The sequence below is a fragment of the Bos grunniens genome, chromosome 12, assembly GCF_055505025.1.
Source record: "Bos grunniens cultivar Pamir isolate PY7600 chromosome 12, Bosgru_T2T1.0, whole genome shotgun sequence".
Taxonomy (NCBI): Eukaryota; Metazoa; Chordata; class Mammalia; order Artiodactyla; family Bovidae; genus Bos; species Bos grunniens.
Genome location: NC_141176.1, coordinates 20,925,094 through 20,948,796, shown reverse-complemented (window position 1 = coordinate 20,948,796; position 23,703 = coordinate 20,925,094). Strand labels below are relative to the sequence as shown.

At 42.0% G+C, this 23,703-nt stretch overlaps 1 protein-coding gene across 4 annotated transcripts in view; it reads right to left on the bottom strand.

Annotated features, from left to right (window-relative positions):
• The window catches only part of FAM124A (family with sequence similarity 124 member A), a 119,332-nt gene that overhangs the window by 53,382 nt on the left and 42,247 nt on the right, over positions 1-23,703 (bottom strand). The window contains exon 4 of one of the 4 annotated variants that reach the window (XM_086329174.1): positions 1,084-2,774. The exons of 1 other annotated variant lie outside the window; for it this stretch is intronic. In XM_086329174.1, the coding sequence (XP_086185300.1) occupies positions 2,757-2,774 (18 nt within the window). In that variant the 3' untranslated portion in view covers positions 1,084-2,756. Of the gene's footprint in view, positions 1-1,083; positions 2,775-15,489; positions 15,810-16,675; positions 21,784-23,703 lie in introns of those variants that run through there. 2 more of the 4 variants (XM_086329175.1, XM_086329176.1) reach the window with 2 other exon arrangements.

Sequence of the window (23,703 nt, the reverse complement as noted above, 5' to 3'; positions counted from 1 at the left end):
CAATTCATAGCCCAGCTGACTACAGAATATAACACCTAGTCCCCACCATCTAGAGAGGCCAGGTAACCATGGAGCCCATCCTATAGTCTCTCTGGGCAGGGAACCAAACCCCAGTCCCATGCAATATTCTCAGCTACTGGTATGCCTCCCTCCCCATGACCTCAAAGCCTGGGCAGGAGCCCTGTCCAAAATAGACACTGATGGCAACCCCTACCTGCCCAAGTATCTTACAGCCAACATGTCCAGAACACTAAGCTGAGCAAACTAGTAAAGAACTGCCCCTTCCAAAGTGAGCCTGCAATGTTCTAGAAAAGAAGACACTCAAATGCATAGATACCATATCAAGGGTCAAAAAAAAAAAAAAATCAGGTAAATATGAATCACTAAAGGAAACTAATAAAACTCTAATAACTAATCCCACAAACGGGGATCTATGAAGAGCTGGATAAAAATTCAGAATAACCCTCTTAAGCTTAATGAACTACAGGAACACACAGAAAACTATGTGAAATTAGGAAAACAATGCATGAAAAACAAGTAGTTCAACAAAGAAACAGAAGGGATAAAACAGAAATCCTAGAGCTGAAATATATGATGACTGAATAATTCATAGAGAGCTTCAAAAATGGTCTCAACAATGCAGGAAAAAAAAAATCAATGAACTAGCAGACAGGATATCTGAAATTACACAGTCAAAGGAGCAAAAATAAAAACAAATGAAAAATAGTGAAGAAAGCCTATTGGACTAATGGAACACAATAAAAGGACATGGTATCTACATTATGAGAATTCCTGAAGGACAGTAAGATAGGGACAGAAAGTATATTTAAAATGTAATGGCGGAAAACTTCCCAAACCTATGAAGATAAATGGACACGCAGATCCATGAAGCCTCAAGGACCCCAGATAGGTTGAATCTGAATAGACAGCACTGAGACACATTATAATTAAAATGTCAAAAGACAAAAAACTATGGAAGCAACAAGAGAGAAGAAACACATTACATACAAAGTTACGCCCACAGACTTCTGGTGGGTTTCTCAACAGAAAAAAATTTTTTATTAATTTAGTGTATCATTTTATTTATTTTTCTCTTTTTTTAGTTTCAAACCCTTTTGTTGAGGACTGACTTTCAATAGACCGCAGTGAGGGAGCTGCTCTGCGAGGTATGAAACCCTGACCCAGAAGCACGTTGTCTACGAATGGTTTAGCACCAGCTTCCCCAAAAACATGCGGTGTGTGACGGGCAAGGGGGCGGCCACCATTCCAGCCACACCCCATGTCCCAGGAGGAAGGGCTCTGCACACTGGACCCCGGCTCCATCGTGTAGCTGGGTGGACCACACCGCTACCTGAGGGATGAGGGCCTCAACAGAAAAGTTCTAAGGCGAGGAGAAAATGGGATGATATATTCAAAATATTGAAAGAAAGTGTCAACCAGTAATGCTGTACCCAGCACAACTTCCCTTCAAAATGGAGAGAGAAAGACTTTGCCAAACTAACAAATGCTTGTATAAGGAAAATCAACCACTAACCCCACTTTACAAGAAAGGCTAAAGGCAGTTATTTGAGTGGAAGTGAAAGGATGCCATTTAACATTATTAAAGCATAAGAAGGTAGTGTGGAATTCACTGGTAATGGTGAATATATAGGCAAACTCAGTAATATGGTAATGGTGGTGTGTAATTCATTTACACCTCTAATTTAAAAGTTAAAAAATGTGAGTAAAAATTATGACTACAATGATCTGTTATGAGATACACAAGATAAAAATATGTAATGTGTAACATCAAAACCTAAAATGTCAGGAGAGAAGTAAAAGTGCAAAATTTTAGGAATGCGATTAAAGTTAACTTGGTATCAGTTTAAAATAGGGTGTTAATTATAAGATAGTTTATATAAGCCTCATGGTAGCCACAAGGGAAAAACTTGTAGTAATTACACAAAGGAATATGATAAAGAAGGCATGCTGATACCAAAAAATATCAAAACACAAAAAAGACTGCAGAATAAGAAGGAACAATGGATCTAAAAATCAGCCAGAAAACAATGAACAAAACGACACTATTAAGTGCTTAAGTATCAATAATTACTCTAAGCATAAATGGATTGCACTCTCTGGTCAAAAGACAAAGAATGGTTGAATGGATTTAAAAAAAACACAAGGTCCAATGATACTACTAGATACTACCTACTAGAGACTGACTTGAGCTTTAAAACTGGATACAGACTTTCAGAAAAGGATCAAGATATTTAAAGCAAATGGTAACCAAAAAAAAAACACACAAAAAACCAGGATGTTTATATTAGACAAAATAGAACTTTAAAAGAAAATACAAGGCAGGTCATTATCTGATAACAAAGAAGTCAACCCTTCTAAAAGACACAGCAGTTTCAAAATTTCTGCTCCCAGTATTGGAGCACATAAATATGTAAAGCAAAACTAACCTGGCAAAAGAAGAAATAAACAATAAATAATAGTTGAATTTTTTGGTAAAACACTCTCAACAATGGATAGATCATTCAGACAGAGAATCAACAAGTAAACAGCAAGTTTGAACACCACGATAACTAAGCAGACCTAACAGACATGTACGGGACACTCTAAGCAACAACAGCAGAGCACACATTCTTCTTAAATGCACATGGAACATTATCTAAGATAACGACTGTATGTTAAAATAAGTCTTAGCAAATTCAAGAAAACTGAAATCATACCTAGTATCTTCTCCGACCACAATGGCATGAAGTTAGAAATCAGTGACAGGAGGAAAACTGGAAAAACCACAAACACATAGAAATTAAACAACACTCTTCTGAAATATCAGTGGGTCAAATAATAAAGAAGAAACTGAAAAGTACCTTTAGGTGAATGAAAATGAAAACAACATATTAAAACTTATGGGATACAGAAAAAGCAGTTGTAAGAGGAAAGTTCATAACGATAAAAAAAAACACCTACATAAACAACAAGAAACATGTCAAATAAACAACCTAAATCTATGCCTCAAAGAACTAGAAAAAAGACTAACCCCAGTTTAGCCAAAGGAAGGTAGTAATAAAGATCAGAACAGAAATAGAGAACAGGAAAACAACAGAAAGCAGTAACCAAATTAAGTGTTGGTTCTTTGAAAATATAAACAAAACTTTAGCTAAACAAACCAAGGAAAAAATAGAGAACCCAAATTTAAAAGTTATAAATGAAAGAGGAGACATTATAACTAATATCACAGAAATACAAAGGATTATAAGAAGATGCTATAAAAAAGTAAGTGCCAACAAACCATACAGTTTAGAAGAAATGGAAAAATTGTTAGAAACATACAACCTATCAAGAATGAATCATAAAGAAATAGAAAATCTGAACAGACTAATTACTGGGAGGCAGATTAACTCAGTAATCAAAAATCTCCCAACAAAGAAAACCCCAGAATCAGATGGCTTCACTGATGTATTTTAACAAACATTTAAAGAAGAATTAAATCCTTCTCAACCTCTTCGAAAAAAAGTGAAAAGGGAACACTCTTAAATTCATTTTATAAGGACAGTATTACCCTGACACCAAAGCCAGAAAAAGACACAAGAAAACTACAAGCCATATCCTTAATGAATATTGATGTAGACATCTCAATAAAACAGTAGCAAACCAAATTCAGTAGTATATTAAAAGGATCATTCACAATGATCAAGTAAGACTGTCCCACAATACAAGGATGGTTTAATACATGCAAGTCAATCAATATGATATATCACATTAATAGAATGAAAGAAAAAAAAATCAAATGATAATCTCAATAGATGCAGAAAAAGCATTTGACAAAATTCAACATCTATTCATGTTAAAAATTCTTAACAAATTAGATACAGAGGGAACATACCTCATGATACTAAAGGCCTCATATAACATGCCACAGCTAATGTCATACTCATTGGTGAAAGGTTGAAAACTTTTCCTCTAAGATTGCAAACAAGACCATGGTGCCCACTCTCACCACTCCTATTCCGCACAGCATGGACTCTTAGAACAATCAGGCAAGAAAAAGATAAAAGGCATCAACACTGGAAAGGAAGAAGTAAAACGATCTCTATTTGCAAATATATAAAAGTTGTGAAAACTTCACCAAAAAAACTGTTAGAGCTAACCAATGAATTCAGAAAAGTTGCAAGATTAAAAATTAACATATAAAAATCAGTAGTTTTTCTATAAACTACTAGTAATTTATCTGAATAGGAAATAAAATGATTTCATTCACAATAGAATCAAAAATGATACAATACTCAGTAATAAATTTAACTGAAGAAGTGTAAGTTCTCTGCACTGAAAACTGCAAGACATTGATAAAAGAAACTGAAGATTCAAGGCACAAATGAATGGAAAGGTATCCTATATGTTCATGGATTAGAAAAACTATTATTGTTAAAACTATTCATAACTCAAAGACATGTATAGATTCAATCCAATCCCTATTAAGATCCCAATGGCATTTTTTTTCCCCCACAGAAATAGAAGAAACCATTCTAACATCTATATGGGACCACAAAAGACCCAGAATACCCAAAGCAATCCTGAGAAAGAATAACACATCTGGGGACATCACATTTCTTGATTTCAAGCTGTATTATAAAGCTATAGTAATCAAAATAGTACGGTACTGGCATAAAAATACACGCATAGACGAGTGGGATGCACTTGACAGCCCAGAAATAAACCCTTGCATATATATAGTCAGGCTTCCCTGGTGGCTCAGCAGTAAAGAGTCTGCCTGCAATGCAGGAGATGAGAGTTTGATTCCTGGGTTGGGAAGATCCCCTGGAGGAGGGCATGGCAACCCACTCCAGTATTCCTGCCTGGAGAATCCCATGGAGAGAGGAGCCTGGCGGGCTACAGTCCATGGGGTTGCACAGAATCGGAAACCACTGAAGCAACTGAGCATGCATGCATACACATAGACACAGTCAACTAATAACTGACAAGACAGTGTGTGTGTGTGTGTATACATATATACTTAAGATATTTTAGAAGTCAGTATATAATTTACAAATGCCATATATAAACAGTAAGAAGTATTGGAGGAAAATAGCATTATATAATATTCTCAATAAGTAGCTGTGAAATGAGGGATACCGTTGACTTGCTTCCACCTCAAGGTGGACTGGAGAGGTCTGTGTGTCCAGGTGAAATTTACTCCTGTTTTAACCACATCTCCCCTAGTTATAGGTCACTGGGTCTGAAGTCCATTAGAAAAGGCTGACGTGACCAAGGGCCATCCCCTCTGTGCGACACCGTGGAGATATGGTGCCGTCACTTGGTGACTATGGTAACTGTGCGCCAGGGTGCACATCCTCGTGTTTGTCCAGGCAAGGACTCAGCGAACAGGCATCTCAGGGACACAGTCAGGTCCAGGGGCAGGAAACCATTCAGGCCCCTTCGGGCAGGGCAGGATGGTCAAACCCAGCCGTTTCCTTCCCGTGCACACAGAGAAAGTGCTCTCTGCTTGATCTAGAGTCCCAGCTGGTCTCCTGGGAGCAGCGGCAGCTTGGTGGCACACAGCTTTCAGCAGCAGATGGACAGAGTGCCCTGCAGGCCTGGCCTGGAGGCTGTCCAGGCTCTGCCTCCCATGACTGAGGCCCTTTGGTCCTTCCTTTATTCCTTCCTGCCTCCCTTCAAGGCCCACTGTTTACCACCCCCCACCCTTGGTCCAGATAGCAGAGAGGGAGAGAGAGGTCATAGCTAGAGGTCGCTCAGTGGGAGAGGGCAGGTTCCCATCTGAGGGGCTGCAGATCTCCCCGCTGCCACGGACTGCAGCCGGGGCGACAGTGGGTCCCCCTCCCCTCTCATGTGGCCTGGTGAGTGGTTCTAAAACTCTGAGGCCAGTTGTGCTTGACACACGGGTTTTATTTTTTTCCCCAGAAGCAGGTGTTTACTGGGCACCTGCTCTGGGCAGACGCTGTGACAGCCGTACTCACGCATACTGAGTGGATCCTCACACATACACCCTTCCAGACTACGCCCAGAAGAAGGTGACTCCTTTGAGGTGACAAAATCCTGACTCGTGGGACCCTATATCTGAGTACAAAAAGGGAGACACAAATTCTTTGAGTATAAAATTCCAGAGGATCCCAGGGCTCATTCTCCCAGCATGAAGCCAAGAATCCAGTGGAAAGTGCCTTAAAGTCTAAACAATGTTTGACCTTCCATCTGGGTGTTTGGAAGGCTGGTGGTGGGACAGTCTAACCCAAAGGTCTGAAGCCCTTTAGCAAGAGGTTCTTTTCCTATCTTTCTTGGGGACAAGTGAGAAATACAGAGTTTCCCTTTGTATGTGTAAGTGTATATTTCCCTTCATATTTGTCAGAAAGCTGGCATAACATACAGTTTACATGACCAAAAAAACCTGGCAGAAAATATACCATAGTGCTCTGTTATGGTGGTAGTAACTTTTTTTTTTAAATCTCTAATTCCCCAAAATATTTTGGGTACTGTGGTTTGATTATTTTCTAATAAAAATATAATAGAGACTTCCCTGGTAGTCCACTGGTTAAGACTTTGCCTTTCAATGCAGGGTGTGTGGGTTTGATCCCTGGTCAGGGAGCTAGGACCTGACATGCCTCACGACCAGAAAACCAAAACATAGAACAGAAACAATATTGTAACAAATTCATTCAGTTCAGTTCAGTCGCTCAGTCTTGTCCGACTCTTTGCGACCCCATGAATCGCAGCACGCCAGGCCTCCCTGTCCTTCACCAACTCCCGGAGTTCACCCAGACTCACGTCCATCGAGTCAGTGATGCCATCCAGCCATCTCATCCTCTGTCGTCCCCTTCTCCTCCTGCCCCGAATCCCTCCCAGCATCAGAGTCTTTTCCAATAAGTCAACTCTTTGCATGAGGTGGCCAAAGTACTGGAGTTTCAGCTTTAGCATCATTCCTTCCAAAGAAATCCCAGGGCTGATCTCCTTCAGAATGGACTGGTTGGATCTCCTTGCAGTCCAAGGGACTCTAAAGAGTCTTCTCCAACACCACAGTTCAAAAACATCAATTCTTCAGCGCTCAGCCTTCTTCACAGTCCAACTCTCACATCCATATGTGACCACAGGAAAAATCATAGCCTTGACTAGATGGACCTTTGTAACAAATTCATTAAAGACGTTAAAAATGGTCCACATCAAAAAAATCTTTAAAAAATATAATAAAAAATTTTAAATGAAAATATTAGACTGAAAAACTAAAAACAGAACTACCATGTGACCCAGCAGTTCCACTCCTGGGTCTATGTTTGAAAAAAAAAAAAAAACAAAGACACTAATTCAAAAAGATATGCATCCCCCCAAATTCAAAAAGATACGCACCCCCAATGTCCATAGCAGCAAAAGTCACAATTTTCAAGATATAAAAGCAATGGAAGTGTCCAACAACAGATGAATGGATAAAGAAGATGTAGTATATATACACAATGGAATACTAATCAGTCATAAAAAGAATGAAAATTTGCCATTCGCAGCAACATGGATGGAGTTGGAGGGCATTCTGCTAAGTGAAAGAAGGCAGACAGAGGAATATAAACACTGTGTGATGTCACTTACCTGTGGAATCTAAAAAACAAACTAGAGAATATAACAAAAAAGCAGCAGACTCACAGATACAGAGAGCTGGTGGTTACCAAGGGGGAGAGGGAAGTAGGGAGGGGCCGTATGGGGCAGGGAGTTCAGAGGAACAAACTGTTAAGTATAAAACGGGCTACAAGATGTATTATATACCACGAGAAATACAGCCAATAGTTTATAATAAGTATTAATGGAGTATAACCTTTAAAATTGTGAATCACTGTATCGTATACCTGTGACTTATATAATATTGCGTTATCAACTATACTTCAATAAAAAGGATACTTAATTGTGTGCTAACAAAGAATACATTAACATAGAGGGAAAATTAAAGCAGGCCTTTCAGCCCCCCGTTTGAAGGTTCAGCCAAACCCTAAGCACTGTCCCAACAGGATCTAGTCTAGATCGGTGGGATCGAGACCCCCCCCACCCCCAACTCCTAACTGCTGGCTCCCAGAAGCCTTCTGCTATGGTCTTCCTGTTTTCCCCGCCCTGGAAGGAGATGCTCCCTTGGAGCAAACACACGACACCCCACTTTCCCATACCACAGCTCGCACGTGTCACACTCCATGGGGTGGTCTGGACCAGCTGTGAACTTGGAGCATGGGACTCTTGTTCATCTTGGTCCATCTCCAGTCCCACATCTGACTGAGTGGAGACAGTGTCTGCCGACTTGAGCAGCTCCCAGCCTTGGCGCTGGACTGTCCCTTCCCCTGCACTTAATTAGTCAGAGGCACACTGTGGCTTACAGTGGATCGGCCCTACCTACTGGGAGCCACCTGCCATGGGCAGAATCAGCAGCCCTTTCTTCCAGGTCCACCGCCAAACCAAACCCCTTTGGAAGCAGAGCCGTGGACAGGCCAAACTAAATAAGCCAAGTGAGGCAGGCAGGCCACCAGGGAAAGCTGCTCTAAGGACTGAGAGCAGAAAACACTGCTTAGAATCCCTCACTTTCCTTCCTCTCCCTCAAAGATCTGATTCCAAGTCCTACAAAAGCCTATAAGCCCAGTTCACTTCTTTTTTTTTTTTTTAAACCTGAAAGAAAATTACTCTTACTTCCAGGCCTGAAAGAGCTCCAATGTCACATATACATTCTGCAGGAATATCAAACTTGGGAGATACTCTGGGAAATTATATTCTGGGGATGACTTTCAGCCACCTGGGCAATGTGCAGCGATAAACTAACCCAGTGTAGGCAACGTGGTTGGCTGGAAACAGCAATCTTCTTTAGAGTCTGGACTGGGAGCCAGAAACCCTGACCAAGTGTACCGAGCCCAATGGCCTCCTATTCATTCACACCCCTCCCTGCTCCATATGTGATGCTCTGCTCCTTGGGTCACTGCAGGCCTGCCCAGAGACCAAGGGGGAGGAGGGACAAGCTAACACGTACTGCGTAGTCGCTGTGCATTGCACTTCAAGCCTGGGGCTAGGAACAGGATACGATCCGTTTTATAACTGACACACAGCTTTGTATTAGGTATTCAGGTGTACAACGATTCAATACATGTAATTCTATTGTGAGTGACCACCACAATATTATGACTTGTACTCTTGATGGTCTGTCCTGAGCCTGCTATGAAGTACAGTTAAAATACGTTTTTTAGAAGGAATGTGCCCCAGGCAGTGCTAATCAAACATGCAGTGACAACTGGGCAGTCCTGCGGAGAATATCCTGAGCGAGGGACCATGTAGAGAGGGTGCTATGGTCCTCAGTACCCGGGAGCTGCTTAGAAATGCAGGATCTCAGGTCCTTCTCCCGACACCTCCTGGATCTGAGTTTCTGGAGGGGGGACCCAGGGAATCTGTGATTTTCAGGGTTGCTGAAGCTGGAGGGGTGCTGACAGATGCAGTGCCCAGGTTCCATATGGGTTCCTTGGAAAAGAACAGGGAATAAGACAGCCGGTGTGGGCTCCTGAGTCCCCAAGTGAGCTCCCAGTCTCCCCTGCTGTTGGTGATTCTGGGCATGGCAGGTACTGACCTAAATGTCTGGGGTGTGTCTGCAGGGCAGGGGTGTGAGTGGTCCCCCTGCTGGTAGACACACTGGGAGGGTGCAGTAAGGAAGGTATTAGAATGTACTAAGCCCACGGCATGGCAACTCCCAAGCAACCAATTGATATTCACCATCACACCAGTATTATTGGGTTGGCCAAACAAATTTGGGTTTTCCATAAAAATGTACAAAAGCTTGAGTGAACTTTTCGGCCAACCCAATATCTCTTGGGGAAACTCTTCCCTGCGCCTCCCCAGTCAAGAAGCTGACCAACTGGAGGTGGTCTGTGTCCGTCTCTGGCAGCTGGAGGCAGAGGCGCCCGGTCTGTAGGGTGGACAGTGTTTCGTCACCTGTGTTGTCTGGCCCTCCCAGAGATGCAGGCTGAGCCCACGCCTTACTCTTCCACCTCCCCTGGGAGCGGAGGGGCTCTAGGAAGAGGGGCTTCTATTGGCATGGCCACTGTTCTCACCCGATGTCAGGGTTAGAGGGGTAGGGGGCCATCCACACATTCCCTTTGCCCCCTACCCTGCATTCAGTGCTGGAGGCCCGCTCTCCAGCAGACACCATGGGTGCCTCCTGGCCCGGTCTCCCCTCTGGGTCCTGATCACTCCCCTCCCTGTTTCTAACCACCAGCCAGGGTTCTCCCCTGCTCAGGCTGCCTCCAGGGGGCCTGCCCAGAACAGCCCCAAGTTCCCATCTTTCTCCCCTTCTGTCTCCTTTTCTTTGTTCATTCATTCAACAGTGAGTGTCCAATGTGTGCCAGGCACTGTCAGAGACACTAGGGAGCCCGCAGCGGGCAAAACAGGGAAAGTCCCTGCCTCCGGGTGCCCAGGTTCTGGTGGGAGAGATAGACAAGCCTCTGTTGGATCACTGCACATCTGTTACGGGGGATGGCACTACGGGGAAAGGCTGGCAGGGCAGGGGCACGTGTGTGAGAATGGGAGAGAGAGATGCTCTTCAACATCATGGCCAGGGAAGCTCTCGCTGGCAGGGACACGGAGCAGAGCCCTGATTCGGGGTGTGGGGGAGAGGGAACAGCCACGTGGCCAGCTGGGCGGTGGGGGTCCAGGAAGAAGGACAGAACTGACACAGGGTGTTCCGAAGGGTCAAGAGTGACAGCAGGGTGGCTGGGGCAGAGTGAGGGGAGGGGAGCAGAGCAGGAAGGGCCACTGGGAGGAAACCGGCTCCATGAGGGAGGGGACAGGCAGCGGTTCCAAGCACAGGAGTCACCTGATCTGGCTTATGCTCTACAGGGACCTTCTCACTGTCCAGTGGGCAAGTGAGGGTGGAGGTAAGGTGACTGGTCAGGAGGCTGTGTGGGTGGGGCGGGCAGGGAAAGACTCTCTGAAACCTGAATCATGAGAAGGAACCCACCGTGTGGTGATCTTGGAGGAGACCATCCCAGGCGGGAGGTGCAAAGGTCCTGAGGCAGCAAAGAGTTTGTTGCATCTGAGGAAGAGAAAGCAGGCCGACAGGGAAGGCAGAGAGGGAGTAAGAAGAGAGAGATAAAGCCTGAGAGATGAGCAGCTGACAAAAGGGCCTTGGTGAACATCTGGAAAGGCTGTCAGGGCCATGGGAAGCTTTGGAGGGGATGGCAACCCACTCCAGTATTCTTGCCTGGAGAATCCCATGGACAGAGGAGCCTGGCGGGCTCGCAAAGAGTTGGACACAACTGAAGTAACCACTGTACCCCACAAAGAGCAAAGTCTTTCTCTGCTTTTTTTTTTAAGATTTCTTTTTTAACGTGGACCATTTTTTAAAGTCTTCATTGTATTTTGTTACAATATTGCTTCCATTTTATGTTTTGCTTTTTGGGTTACAAGGCAGCATGGGCTTTTAGCTCCCAGACCAGGGATCGAACCCACACCCCCTGCATTGGAAGGCAAAGTCTTAACCACTGGACCGCCAGAGAAGTCCCTCTCTACTTTCTTAAAAAACAAGTCTCACCCTCATGTGTTGCTGGTGGAAACGTAAATGGCGCAGCCACTACAGAAAAGAATATGAAAGCTACTTTCCTCTAAAAATTAAACACAGACTCACCATGTGACTCAGCAATTGCACGTCTGGGTATAAGCCCCAAAGAAGTAAAAGCAGGGACCCAAAGAGATATTTGCACACACACGTTCACAGCAGCATTATTCACAATAGTCCAAAGGTGGATGCATTTCACGTGTCCATCAGCGGATGAATGGATACACGAAATGTGGCATGTTCACGACAGAATAGTATTCAGATTTAAAAAGGAAGGGAATCTGACACAGGCTACAACTTGGATGAACCTTAAGGACATTATGCGAAGTGAAATAAGCCCGTCAAGAAAAGACAAAACACAGTACGATCCCACTTGTATGAGATTCCTAGAGCAGTCAAGCGCATAGAGACAGGAAGTAGAACAGCAGTTGGCAGGAGCCGGAGGGAGGTGGGGATGCGGGGTTACTGTGTAACTAGGACAGAGCTTCAGCTCTGCAGGATGAGAAGAGCTCTGCAGATGGGCAGTGGTGATGGCTGGGTGCAGTAACACCCTACATACATTTACATTTAAAAAGGATTCAGACAGTCAACTTCACTGCTGTGTGTATTGTTACGTGTATTTTACTACAGTCAAAAAATGTTTTTTAGAAAGTCTCTGGAGGCCACTTAGTCTCCCATTTGCATCCTCATCAGCACCCATCTCCCTGTCCTCATGGCAATGATGACCCCAGTATTTAGCGACTGATTGTTTAGACAATCTCCTCGCTGTGTGAAGACGACAGATAAATGAACTGGCATGGATGAGATCTTACACTGTTGGTGGGAATGCAAACTAGTACAGCCACTATGGAGAACAGTGTGGAGATTCCTTAAAAAACTGGAAATAGAACTGCCTTATGATCCAGCAATCCCACTGCTGGGCATACACACTGAGGAAACCAGAAGGGAAAGAGACACGTGTACCCCAATGTTCATCGCAGCACTGTTTATAATAGCCAGGACATGGAAGCAACCTAGATGTCCATCAGCAGATGAATGGATAAGAAAGCTGTGGTACATATACACAATGGAGTATTACTCAGCCATTAAAAAGAATACATTTGAATCAGTTCTAATGAGGTGGATGAAACTGGAGCCTATTATACAGAGTGAAGTAAGCCAGAAGGAAAAACACCAATACAGTATACTAACGCATATATATGGAATTTAGAAAGATGGTAACGATAACCCTGTATACGAGACAGCAAAAGAGACACTGATGTATAGAACAGGCTTATGGACTCTGTGGGAGAGGGAGAGGGTGGGAAGATTTGGGAGATTGGCATTGAAACATGTGAAATGTCATGTATGAAACGAGATGCCAGTCCAGGTTCAATGCACGATGCTGGATGCTTGGGGCTGGTGCACTGGGACGACCCAGAGGGATGGTGTGGGGAGGGAGGAGGGAGGAGGGTTCAGGAGGGGGAACACATGTATACCTGTGGTGGATTTATTTTGATATTTGGCAAAACTTTTTTATTAAAAGAAAAAAAAATCAAATAAAAAATAAATAAAAAAGGTTACTTCCTGGTAGCTCAGCTGGTAAAGAATCTGCCTGCAATGCAGGAGACGTAGGTTTGATCCCGGGTTGGGAAGATCCCCTGGAGGAAGAAATGGCAACCCACTACAGTATTCTTGCCTGGACAATTCCATGGACAGAGAAGCCTGGCAGGCTACTATGGGGTCGCAAAGAGTAGGACACAACTGAGCAACTTTCACTTACTCACTCAAATGTTACTTAAATCTTGGTGGCCCAGTGGTAAAGAACCTGCCTGCCAATGCAGGAGACGTAAGAGATGCAGGTTCAATCCCTGGGTTGGGAGGATCCCCTGGAGGAGGGCATGGCAACCCACTCCAGTATCCTTGCCTGGAGAATCCCGTGGACAGAGGAGCCTGTTGGGCTACAGCCCATGGGGTCATACAGAGTCAGACACGACTGAAGTGACTTAGCATACACAAAACCTTCTGTTTAAGCCAGTTCTCTCCTCTGCCTTCTGAGAATGCAAAGAACAGCCAGTGACCATCTATGGAAGAAGTCCTCCAAAGGACTTAGACACCACTGTTAAATTCCCTCGCCTCTCCAAAGACATGGAGTGATCTACTTTCCACATTGTCCAGCCTAAAACTGCAGCCACATTCTCTTGGTGAAACCGACCTTTGAGTCAACTGTGCCTCTATGTGTCTGGACAGACCCCAAATTGCTTCTTAAGGTGTGGACCAGCCCATGGCACTCCCATGGTAGACCTCTAAGGGAGGTGGTAGGCTACTATTCAGGCCTGTGTCCTTTGGAGGCTCCTCAGAGCATCTCAAGAAGATGTCAACACACAACCCAGCTCAGGTGAGTCGCAGGACAAACGACTCCATCCTTTACCAGCTACATGGGAACAGGTGTACTCCAGGGACTGGGCCGGGAATAAACAAGCCAAATTCACTGTCACTTAAAATCTACCAAAAACTTGGCTGTAAGAAACAACTTTGGGAAGACTGAAGGTGTATCCCTCCCTTTGGGGTTAAGTCCCCAGGAGTTGCAGGTGGGACCACCTGGTTTTGCCCAGCCTCCCTCTGCGGGGTGTCTTTGTTGCACTACGCTGACTGGGAACCCTGCCCGCCCTGCAGGTGCCATGTAAGGAAGCCTTGGGAGGCCTCCGTGCAGTCGTTCTAGACGCACAGTTGAAGGCAGGCTACCGACGCCTGGATGGACGTGAGAAGGCGTGGGCAATGCTGCTCCCAGGACTCAGAGTCAGCAATCTGAAGTGCAATCTATTTCTCCCTCGTGGACTCTAAATTGCATCAGTGATGATGTTGCATTCTGGTTTTGCTGCTGGGGAACTCAAAATCAAATTGGGGTCCTATTTCTGGAAGAATGCTGTGCAACAGAACTTTCTGCAACGATGGCAGTGTTCTGTATGTGTGCGGCCCAACATGGTAGCCACCAGCCCCATGGGGCTACTGAGTACTTGAAATGAGTGAGACTGCGGAACTGAATTTTTTTATTTTAACTTCAATGTTAAATTTAAATGGCCATGTGTGGCTAGTGGCTATAGATTCCATGGCAAAGTTCTCAAGTAGGGAATGACATAAATCTTGGATCTCACAGATGGTTTACCTACTTTCCTAACATTATCCAAATTTCTCCTCCATTTCAAGTTTCTTTGGTATTTAATTATTAATATTTAATTATCTTTATTAATCTTCTGGTGTGGCCTGTATTTATCAATCAACCTCAGTCTTTTCAAAAAAATGATGTGGGATCTCCTTATAAAGACAAAAGCCCCAGATAACGTGGCCATATTCCCCCCTTTTTGATCACGTATGCCCCCACCCCTTTGTGCAATCTGGAGTAATCAATATGTTCATTTCAGGGAAGGGGGTCCCACGAGCGGGGAAAGAGAAGCCTCCTCTTCTGTTTCTATGCTTTGTTTCTTCATCTGGGTGTTGCTCAGGCAAAGGTTTAATTTGTGAAAATTCACTGAGCATGGATATATGATTTGCACTTTTCCTTGTATATATCATTTATATGATTCTTCAAGAAAAAGTAAGGAAAATGTATAAAGAGAACCTACTATGTTCAAAGTACCATGTTCTAGTGTGTGTAACACAGGTCTTGGCTCCAGAAAGCTGTAGTTTCGATCAGCAAGCATTAACGCAAATTTCTGAGATATATTTTATAGAGAGATATCTTGGGCAACTTCAGAGGCTGGCAACTCCCCACCCACCTACCTTTCTGCCTGTCCCCCCTGAGTCAGGCAATGCCAAGAAAGGAGAGGTGAGCTTCAGGAGGTGGAAGGCTTGCTTTCCATCTAATCAGACACTAAAATCCTCAACAAAATACTGGCAAACCAAATCTAACAACAAATTAAAAGGATTGTACACCCTGATCAAGTGGGATTTATTCCAGATATTCAAGGACTCTTCAGTATATTCAAATCAATCAGTGTGATACACATCAACAAACTGAAGAACAAAAACCATATGATCATCTCAATAGATGCAAAAAAGGCTTTATGATAAAGTTCAATACCCACTTACGATAAAAACTCTCTAAAAAGTGGGATAAGAGGGAACCTGCCTCAACATAATAAAGGTCATATACTTCATATCTACAGCTAACATCATACTCCATGGTGAAAGTGGAAAGCATTTTCTATAAAATCAGGATGTCCACTCTTGCCACTTTTATTCAACATAGTTTTTGAAGTCCTCGTCAGGGCTATTAGAGAAGAAAAAGAAACAAAAGGAATCCAAATTGTAAAAGGATAAGTAAAACTGTCACTGTTTGCAGATGACATGATACTATAAGTAGAAAATCCTAAAGTTGCCATCAGAAAATTACTAGAGTTCATCAATGAATTTAGTAAAGTTGTGGGATACAAAATTAATACATAGAAATGTCTTGCATTTCTATATACTAGCAACCAAAGATCAGAAAGACATATTAAGGAAACAATCCCATTTACTACATGGCAGAAAGTGAAGAGGAACTCAAAAGCCTCTTGATGAAAGTGAAAGTGGAGAGTGAAAAAGTTGGCTTAAAGCTCAACCTTCAGAAAACGAAGATCATGGCATCTGGTCCCACCACTTCATGGGAAATAGATGGGGAAACAGTGGAAACAGTGTCAGACTTTATTTTTTTGGGCTCCCAAATCACTGCAGATGGTGACTGCAGCCATGAAATTAAAAGACTCTTACTCCTTGGAAGGAAAGTTATGACCAACCTAGATAGCATATTGAAAAGCAGAGACAGTACTTTGCCAACAAAGGTCCATCTAATCAAAGCTATGGTTTTTCCAGTAATCATGTGTGGATGTGAATGCTGGACTATAAAGAAAGCTGAGCACTGAGGAATCAATGCTTTTGAACTGTGGTATTGGAAAAAATTGATGCTTTTGAACTGTGTTAATGGAGAAGACTCTTGAGAGTCCCTTGGACTTCAAGGAGATCAAACCAGTCAATCCTAAAGGAAATCAGTCCTGAATATTAACTGGAATAGTCATTGGAGGGACTGAGGCTGAAGCTGAAACTCCCAATACTTTGGTCACCTGATGCGAAGAACTGACTCACTGGAAAAGACCCTGATGCTGGGAAAGATTGAAGGTAGGAGGAGAAATGGATGACAGAGGATGAGATGGTTGGATGGCATCACCGACTCAATGGGCATGAGTTTGAGCAAGCTCTGGGAGTTGGTGATGGAAGGGACGCCTGGCGTGCTGCAGTCCATGGTCTGGCAAAAAGACACAACTGAGCAACTGAACTGAACTGACTGAAGGAGGTAAAAGACGAAGTCAGAAAACTATCTGGAAAGAAATCAAAGATATACCATATCCTTGGATTGGAAGAATCAATATTGTGAAAATGACTATAATATCCAAAGCAATCTACAGATTCAGTGCAATCCCTGTCAAATTACCAGTGGTATTTTTCACAGAATTAGAACAAAAAATTTCACAATTTGTACAAAAACACAAGTCTCCAACTAATCAAAGCAATCTTGAGAAAGAAGAACAGAGCTAGAGGAATCAGGCTCCCTGACTTCAGACTATACTACAAAGCTACCGTAACGAAGACAGTTTGTTCCTGGCACAAAAACAGAAATACAGATCAAAGGAACAGGGCAGAAAGTCCAGGGATAAACCCACACACCTGTGGCCACCTAATCTGTGACAAAGAAGGCAAGAATATACAGTGGAGAAAAGACAGTCTCTTCAACAAGTGGCACTGAGAAAACTAGGCAGCTACATGTAAAGGAATGAAATTAGAACACTTCCTAACACTATACACACACAAAAAATAACATAAAATGGATTAAAGACCTAAAGTAAGACCTAAATACAAAACTCTTAGAGGAAAACAGAGACATTCTTTGATAGGAATTGCAGCAAGATCTTCTGGGACTCACTTCCTAGATGGACCTATTGTCATACAGAGGGAAGGCGGAAAGAGAAAGTCAAATATCAAATAATATGTGGAATCTAGAAAAACGGTACAGGTGAACTTATCTGCAAACCAGAAACAGAGTCAGAAATGCAGAAAACAAACTTACAGGTTACCAGGGTGAGGGAGGGGGTGGAATGAATTGGGAGATTGGGATTGACATATATACACCACTATATATAAAATAGATAACTAATGAGAGTCTACTGTATAGGACAGGGAACTCAACGCTCTGCGTGTGTGCTAAGTCGCTTTGGTCGTGTCCGACTCTTTGGGACCCCATGGACTGTAGCCCACCAGGTTCCTCAGTCCATGGGATTTTCCAGGCAAGGATACTGGAGTGGGTTGCCATGCCCTCCTCCATGGGATCTTCCCAACCCAGGGGTTGAACCCATGTCTCTTTTGTCTCCTGCATTGGCAGGCATGTTCTTTACCACTAGCACCACCTGGGAAGCCCACTCAATGCTCTGTGGTGACCTAAGTGAAAAGGAAATCCAAAAGCAAAGTGGATATATGTAGATGAATAACTGATTCATTTTGCTGTTCAGCAGAAACTAATGCAACGGTGTAAAGAAACTATAAAAAGATAAAAGAGTGAATTTTACAAAAAATAATTCCAAATTCTTAAAAGAGGTTGAATAGGTCCCAGAAACAAACCTCTCAGCTTTTCTCCTTCAGAGGAATTAAACACTGAAGGAGGTCTCTGAAATATGGACTGTCGAGTCAATGGGGCAGGATGAAAAAATAAATGCAACCTATATTTTAAGAAAGCAACTAAAAACTACCCAGCCAAGATCGTCTTCAGTGTATAACCGCACTCAAGTGAACAAAAGCATGTATGTTGAAAATGAAACTCGGGAACCACACTGCTAAGGAGAATGTGGGAAAAAAAGGTGCTGTTTCCACTGCGTCCCTCCTCCCACAACCAAAACATCTTAATTTGCTAAAGACTGAAGCATATAAATTTTTACTTTTAAAAGGAACTTAAAAGAGTTGGACTGACTTCCCTGGTGGCTTAGACAGTAAAGAATCTGCTTGCAATGTGGGAGACCTGGGTTTGATCCCTGGGTTGGGAAGACCCCCTGGAGAAGGGAATGGCAACCCACTTCATTATTCTTGTCTGGAGAATTCCATGTATAGAGGAGCCTGATGGGCTATAGTCCATTGAAGTCACAAAGATTTGGGCACAATGGAGCGACTAACACACACACACACACACACACACACAGGTGGGCAGGTGTATCAAGCTAGAGCAGAGAGCGTCTTTCTACAGTGATGCAGTAACAGTAACCTATTCAAACAGCCATAATCAAGAACTGTGAGAGGGGACCATTATTCATGTCTTCCCACATTAATTTAACTCTTTGACATACTGCCATTTTGGACAAAAGCCCAAATTCCTGAAACCCCCATGATACAAATCTTTTACTCTTTTCATACTTGGATGCTACAAATTCAAAAGCCTGTACCCATACAGATTGTATAGCTATTTAAATCTGTGACTTTTCTTTGAAATATTCTTTCAATGGTTCCTTCGAGTGGGTTTCAGGCCAAGCTTTCTTACTTTATTCTTTCATTTATATTATTACAGGGATTGAGGGGGGAAAAAAGTATTCTAGATAACACAAAAAGGAAAAATTCCCTCAGAAACAATCACATTCATTTTGGACTTTTAGTATAAACAAAGTCCTTTCATTAATTTTTACTTACGCAAATGCATTATGTTTTGCATAAAGAATTGGCAGTCTTCAAATACAGAAGAAAACTTTTCTCACATTTCAAGAGAGATTATAAAACAGGTACAGAAATACAAAGGATCATAAAACACTAGTATAAGCAACTATATGCCAATAAAATAGACAACCTAGAGTAAGTGGACAAATTCTTAGCAAATTTCCTGAAACTGAACAGGAAAAAATAAAAAATATGAACACATCAACCATAAGTACTGAAATTGAAACTGTGATGGAAAAACTCCCAGAAAATAAAAGTCCAGGACCAGATGGCTTCACAGGCAGATTCTTTCAAACATTTAGTGAAGACTTAACACCCATCCTATTCTGAAAAATTGCAAAGGAAGGAACACTCCCAGACTTATGCTGTGAGGCCACCATCACTCTGATACCAAAACCAAACACAGATACCACAAAAAAGAAAATTATAGGCCAATATTACCAATGAACATGGACACAAAAATCAACAAGATAACTAGCAAAATGAATCCAACAATATATTAAAAGGGTAACACACCATGAAAAACTGGGATTTATCCCAGGGATGTAAGGAGTTTTCAATATTCACAAATCAGAATGATACACCACATTAACAGACTGAAGAATAAAAACATATGATCATCTCAACAGGATGCAGGAGCAGAAAAAGCTCCTGACAAAATTCAACACCCATTTATGTTAAAACCTCTCCAGAAAGTGGGCATAGAGGAAAACTATCTCAACATAATAAAGACAAAATATGACAAACCCACAGCTAACATCATACTCAAACATGAAAAACTGAAAGCATTTCCTCTAAGTTCAGGAACAAGACATGGATGTCCACTCTCACCACTTTTATTCAACGTAGTTTTGGCAGTCAGAGAAGAAAAAGAAATAAAAGGAATCCAAATTGGAAAAAAGAAGTAAAACTGTCACTGTTTGCAGATGACATGATACTACACACAGAATATCTTAGAAATGCTACCAGAAAACTACTGGAGCTCATACATGAATTTGGTAGAGTTGTTGGATACAAAGTTAACACACAGAAATCTCTTGCATTCCTATACACCAACAACAATAGATCAGGAAGAGAAATTAAGGAAACAATCCCGATTTACCATTGCATCAAAAAGAATAAAACACCTAGGAATAAACCTACCTACAGAGGCAAAAGACCTGTACTCCAGAACCTATAAGATGCTGATCAAAGAAATGGAAGATGACACAGACAGATAGAAAGCTATACTGTATTCTTACACTGGAAGAATAAATATTGTCAAAATGACTATACTGCCCAAGGTGGTCTACAGATTCAATGCCTATCAAATTACCAAAGGCCGTTTTTTGCAGCTCTAGAATAATAAAATCTTAAAATTTGTATGGAAACACAAGACCCCAAGGAGCCAAAGTAATCTTAAGAAAGAAAACCAGGGCTGGAGGAATCAGGCTCCCTGACTTCAGCCTGTACTACCAAGCTACGGACAGTATGGTCGAGTACAAAGACAGACTTATAGATCGATGGAACAGAACAGAAAGCCCACAATTAAACCCCTGCACCTTTGGTCAATTAATCGTGACAAAGAAGTCAAGAACGTACAGCGGAGAAAAGACAATCTTCAACAAGTGGTGCTGGGAGAACAGCCAGCCACATGTAAAAGAATAAAACTAGAACACTAGCACCATACACAAAAAAAGTCACAAAATGGATTAAAGACCTAAATGTAAGACCAGATTCTATAAAACCCTTAGAAAAAACATAGGCAGAATATGCTGTGACATAAATCACAGCAAGATCTTCTATTCATAGCCTACAGAAATGAAAATAAAAACAAAAATAAACAAATGGGACCTAATTAAACTTAAAAGCTTTTGCACAGCAAAGGAAACCATAAACAAAACAAAAAGACAACCCAAAGAATGGGAGAAACTATTTGCAAATGGTGCAACCAACAAATGATTAATCTCTAAAATATACAAACAGCTCATGTAGTTCAATATCAAAAACACAAACCCAATCAAAAAATAGGCACAAGATGTAAACAGATGTTTCTCCAAAGACAACATAGAGATAGCCAAAACAAAACAAAACAAAAACCCATGAAAAGATGTTCAGTTCAGTTCAGTCGCTCAGTTGTGTCCGACTCTTTGCGACCTCATGAATCACAGCACGCCAGGCCTCCCTGTCCATCACCAACTCCCAGAGTTCATTCAAACTCACGTCCATGGAGTCGGTGATGCCATCCAGCCATCTCACCCTCTGTCATCCCCTTCTCCTCCTGCCCCCAATCCCTCCCAGCATCAGTCTTTTCCAATGAGTCAACTCTTCGCATGAGGTGGCCAAAGTACTGGAGTTTCAGCTTTAGCATCATTCCTTCCAAAGAACACCCAGGACTGATCTCCTTTAGAATGGACTGGTTGGATCTCCTTGCAGTCCAAGGGACTCTCAAGAGTCTTCTCCAACACCACAGTTCAAAAGCATCAATTCTTCAGTGTTCAGCTTTCTTCACAGCTTTCTCTCACATCCATACATGACTACTGGAAAAACAATAGCCTTGACTAGGCAGACCTTTTCACTAATTATAGAGAAATGCAAATCAAAACTACAATGAAGTATCACTTCACACTGGTCAGAATGGCCAGCATGAAAAAATCTACAAACAATAAATGCTGGAGAGGGTGTGGAGAAAAAGGAACTCTCTTACACTCTTGGTAGGAATGTAAATTGGTACAACCACTATGGAGAACCGCTTTGAGGTTCCTTAAAAAAACAAACAGAAATACCATGTGATCCAGCAATCCTATTCCTAGGCATATATCTGGAGAAAACCGTAATTCAAAAAGAATGCATATACCCCAGTGTTCACTGCAGCACTCCTTACAATAGCCTAGACATGGAAGCAACCTAAGTGTCCAACTGACAAATAAATGGATAAAGAAGATATGGTACATATATACAATGGAATATCACTCAGCCATAAAAAAGATTAAAATAATGCCACTTGCAGCAATATGGATGGACCTAGAGATTAACATTCTAAGTGAAGCAAGCCAAAGACAAATATAATATCACTTATATGTGGAATCTAAAAAATTATAGAAATAAACTTATTTACAAAACAGAAGCAGATGTACAGACTTCCAAAACAAACTTATGGTTATCAAAGGGGGAAAAGGTGGAGGGTAGAGGATAAACTAGAAGGTTGGGATTAACATATATATATATAACTATATATAAAATAGATAATCAACAAGGACTTGTTGTATAGCACGAGGAACTCCACTTAATATTCCATAATAACCTCATGAAAAAAGAATCTGAAAAAGAATAGATATACGTATAACTGAAACACTGCTGTATACCTGAAATGAACACAACATTGTAAATCAACTATACTCCAATATAAAATAAAAATTAAAACAAATAGGGTTTAGTTCAGTGAATAATAAAGCAATATTATATCGTATTTGCATAATTCAAAGAGAAATCTGAAAATTACCTATTTCCTTTAAATCGTAAATATTTCAAGGTGACTTTTTTGACTTGAGCAATGTGGCCTAGCTATAGTTTGAACCAGGTATCTGACATGTGCCAAATTCTCACTTCATTTTGCAATATGTGGATTATACTTCTGATGTTTAACGCTAAAACCAACAGAAACCATGAAACTTTACCTGTGATTCAAGTAAATACAATCAGCCAACACCTTTCAAGACAACGTTGCCTAATTTGCTATCAGCTTTCTCCTCTCAGGTAGCCATTTGTGAAAACCGAGATGCCAAAGGCAGAGGCATTTCAGAAAGACAAAATTGTATATGCCTGGAACTGATTTACCTGTTATTAGTAATTCTAGAAAGCCTGGGTCTTGAAAGCATGTATCAGGTAGGGCATATATAGGACATTCTTAAATCTATATGCTCAATTTTGAATTCAAGAGTGTAACTTAATGACTTCTAAAGAGTTGGGATAATTGCTGGAAGGATGGGAGAAGAAAGGGGTCCAGTAATTGAACCAAGACATTAACCACAGAAGCAACAGAAGAGCCTGCTGCATCCATTTCCTTCTATGTGTTTACTCCCCTCTTCCCATGCTTAATGAAACCAGAAGCCCCAAAGACATCACAGTACTCCTTAAAACGCCTAGAAGGCATTTCCCAGTAATCACTGAATTTTAACAACGTAATGCCCAGTAGCAGGAGGGTGAAGGGTGGAAAGTAGGCGAGGCACCAGAGCAAAGAAGAAAACATATCTTCTCTACTGAATGTCAACATATTTTACAATTGTCACGGATGGCTTTTCCTGAAGTTCCTTTGTGGAAATGAAGAATTCACTGGTAAAAACCGCCTACTTGTGAGGGAGTAGACTAAACAATCTTTAATAGCGAATTCCCTGGGATATCAGCTCATTCAAGATCCCCTGGAACCACAAGCATGTAGTGGATGGATGCTTATCACACGA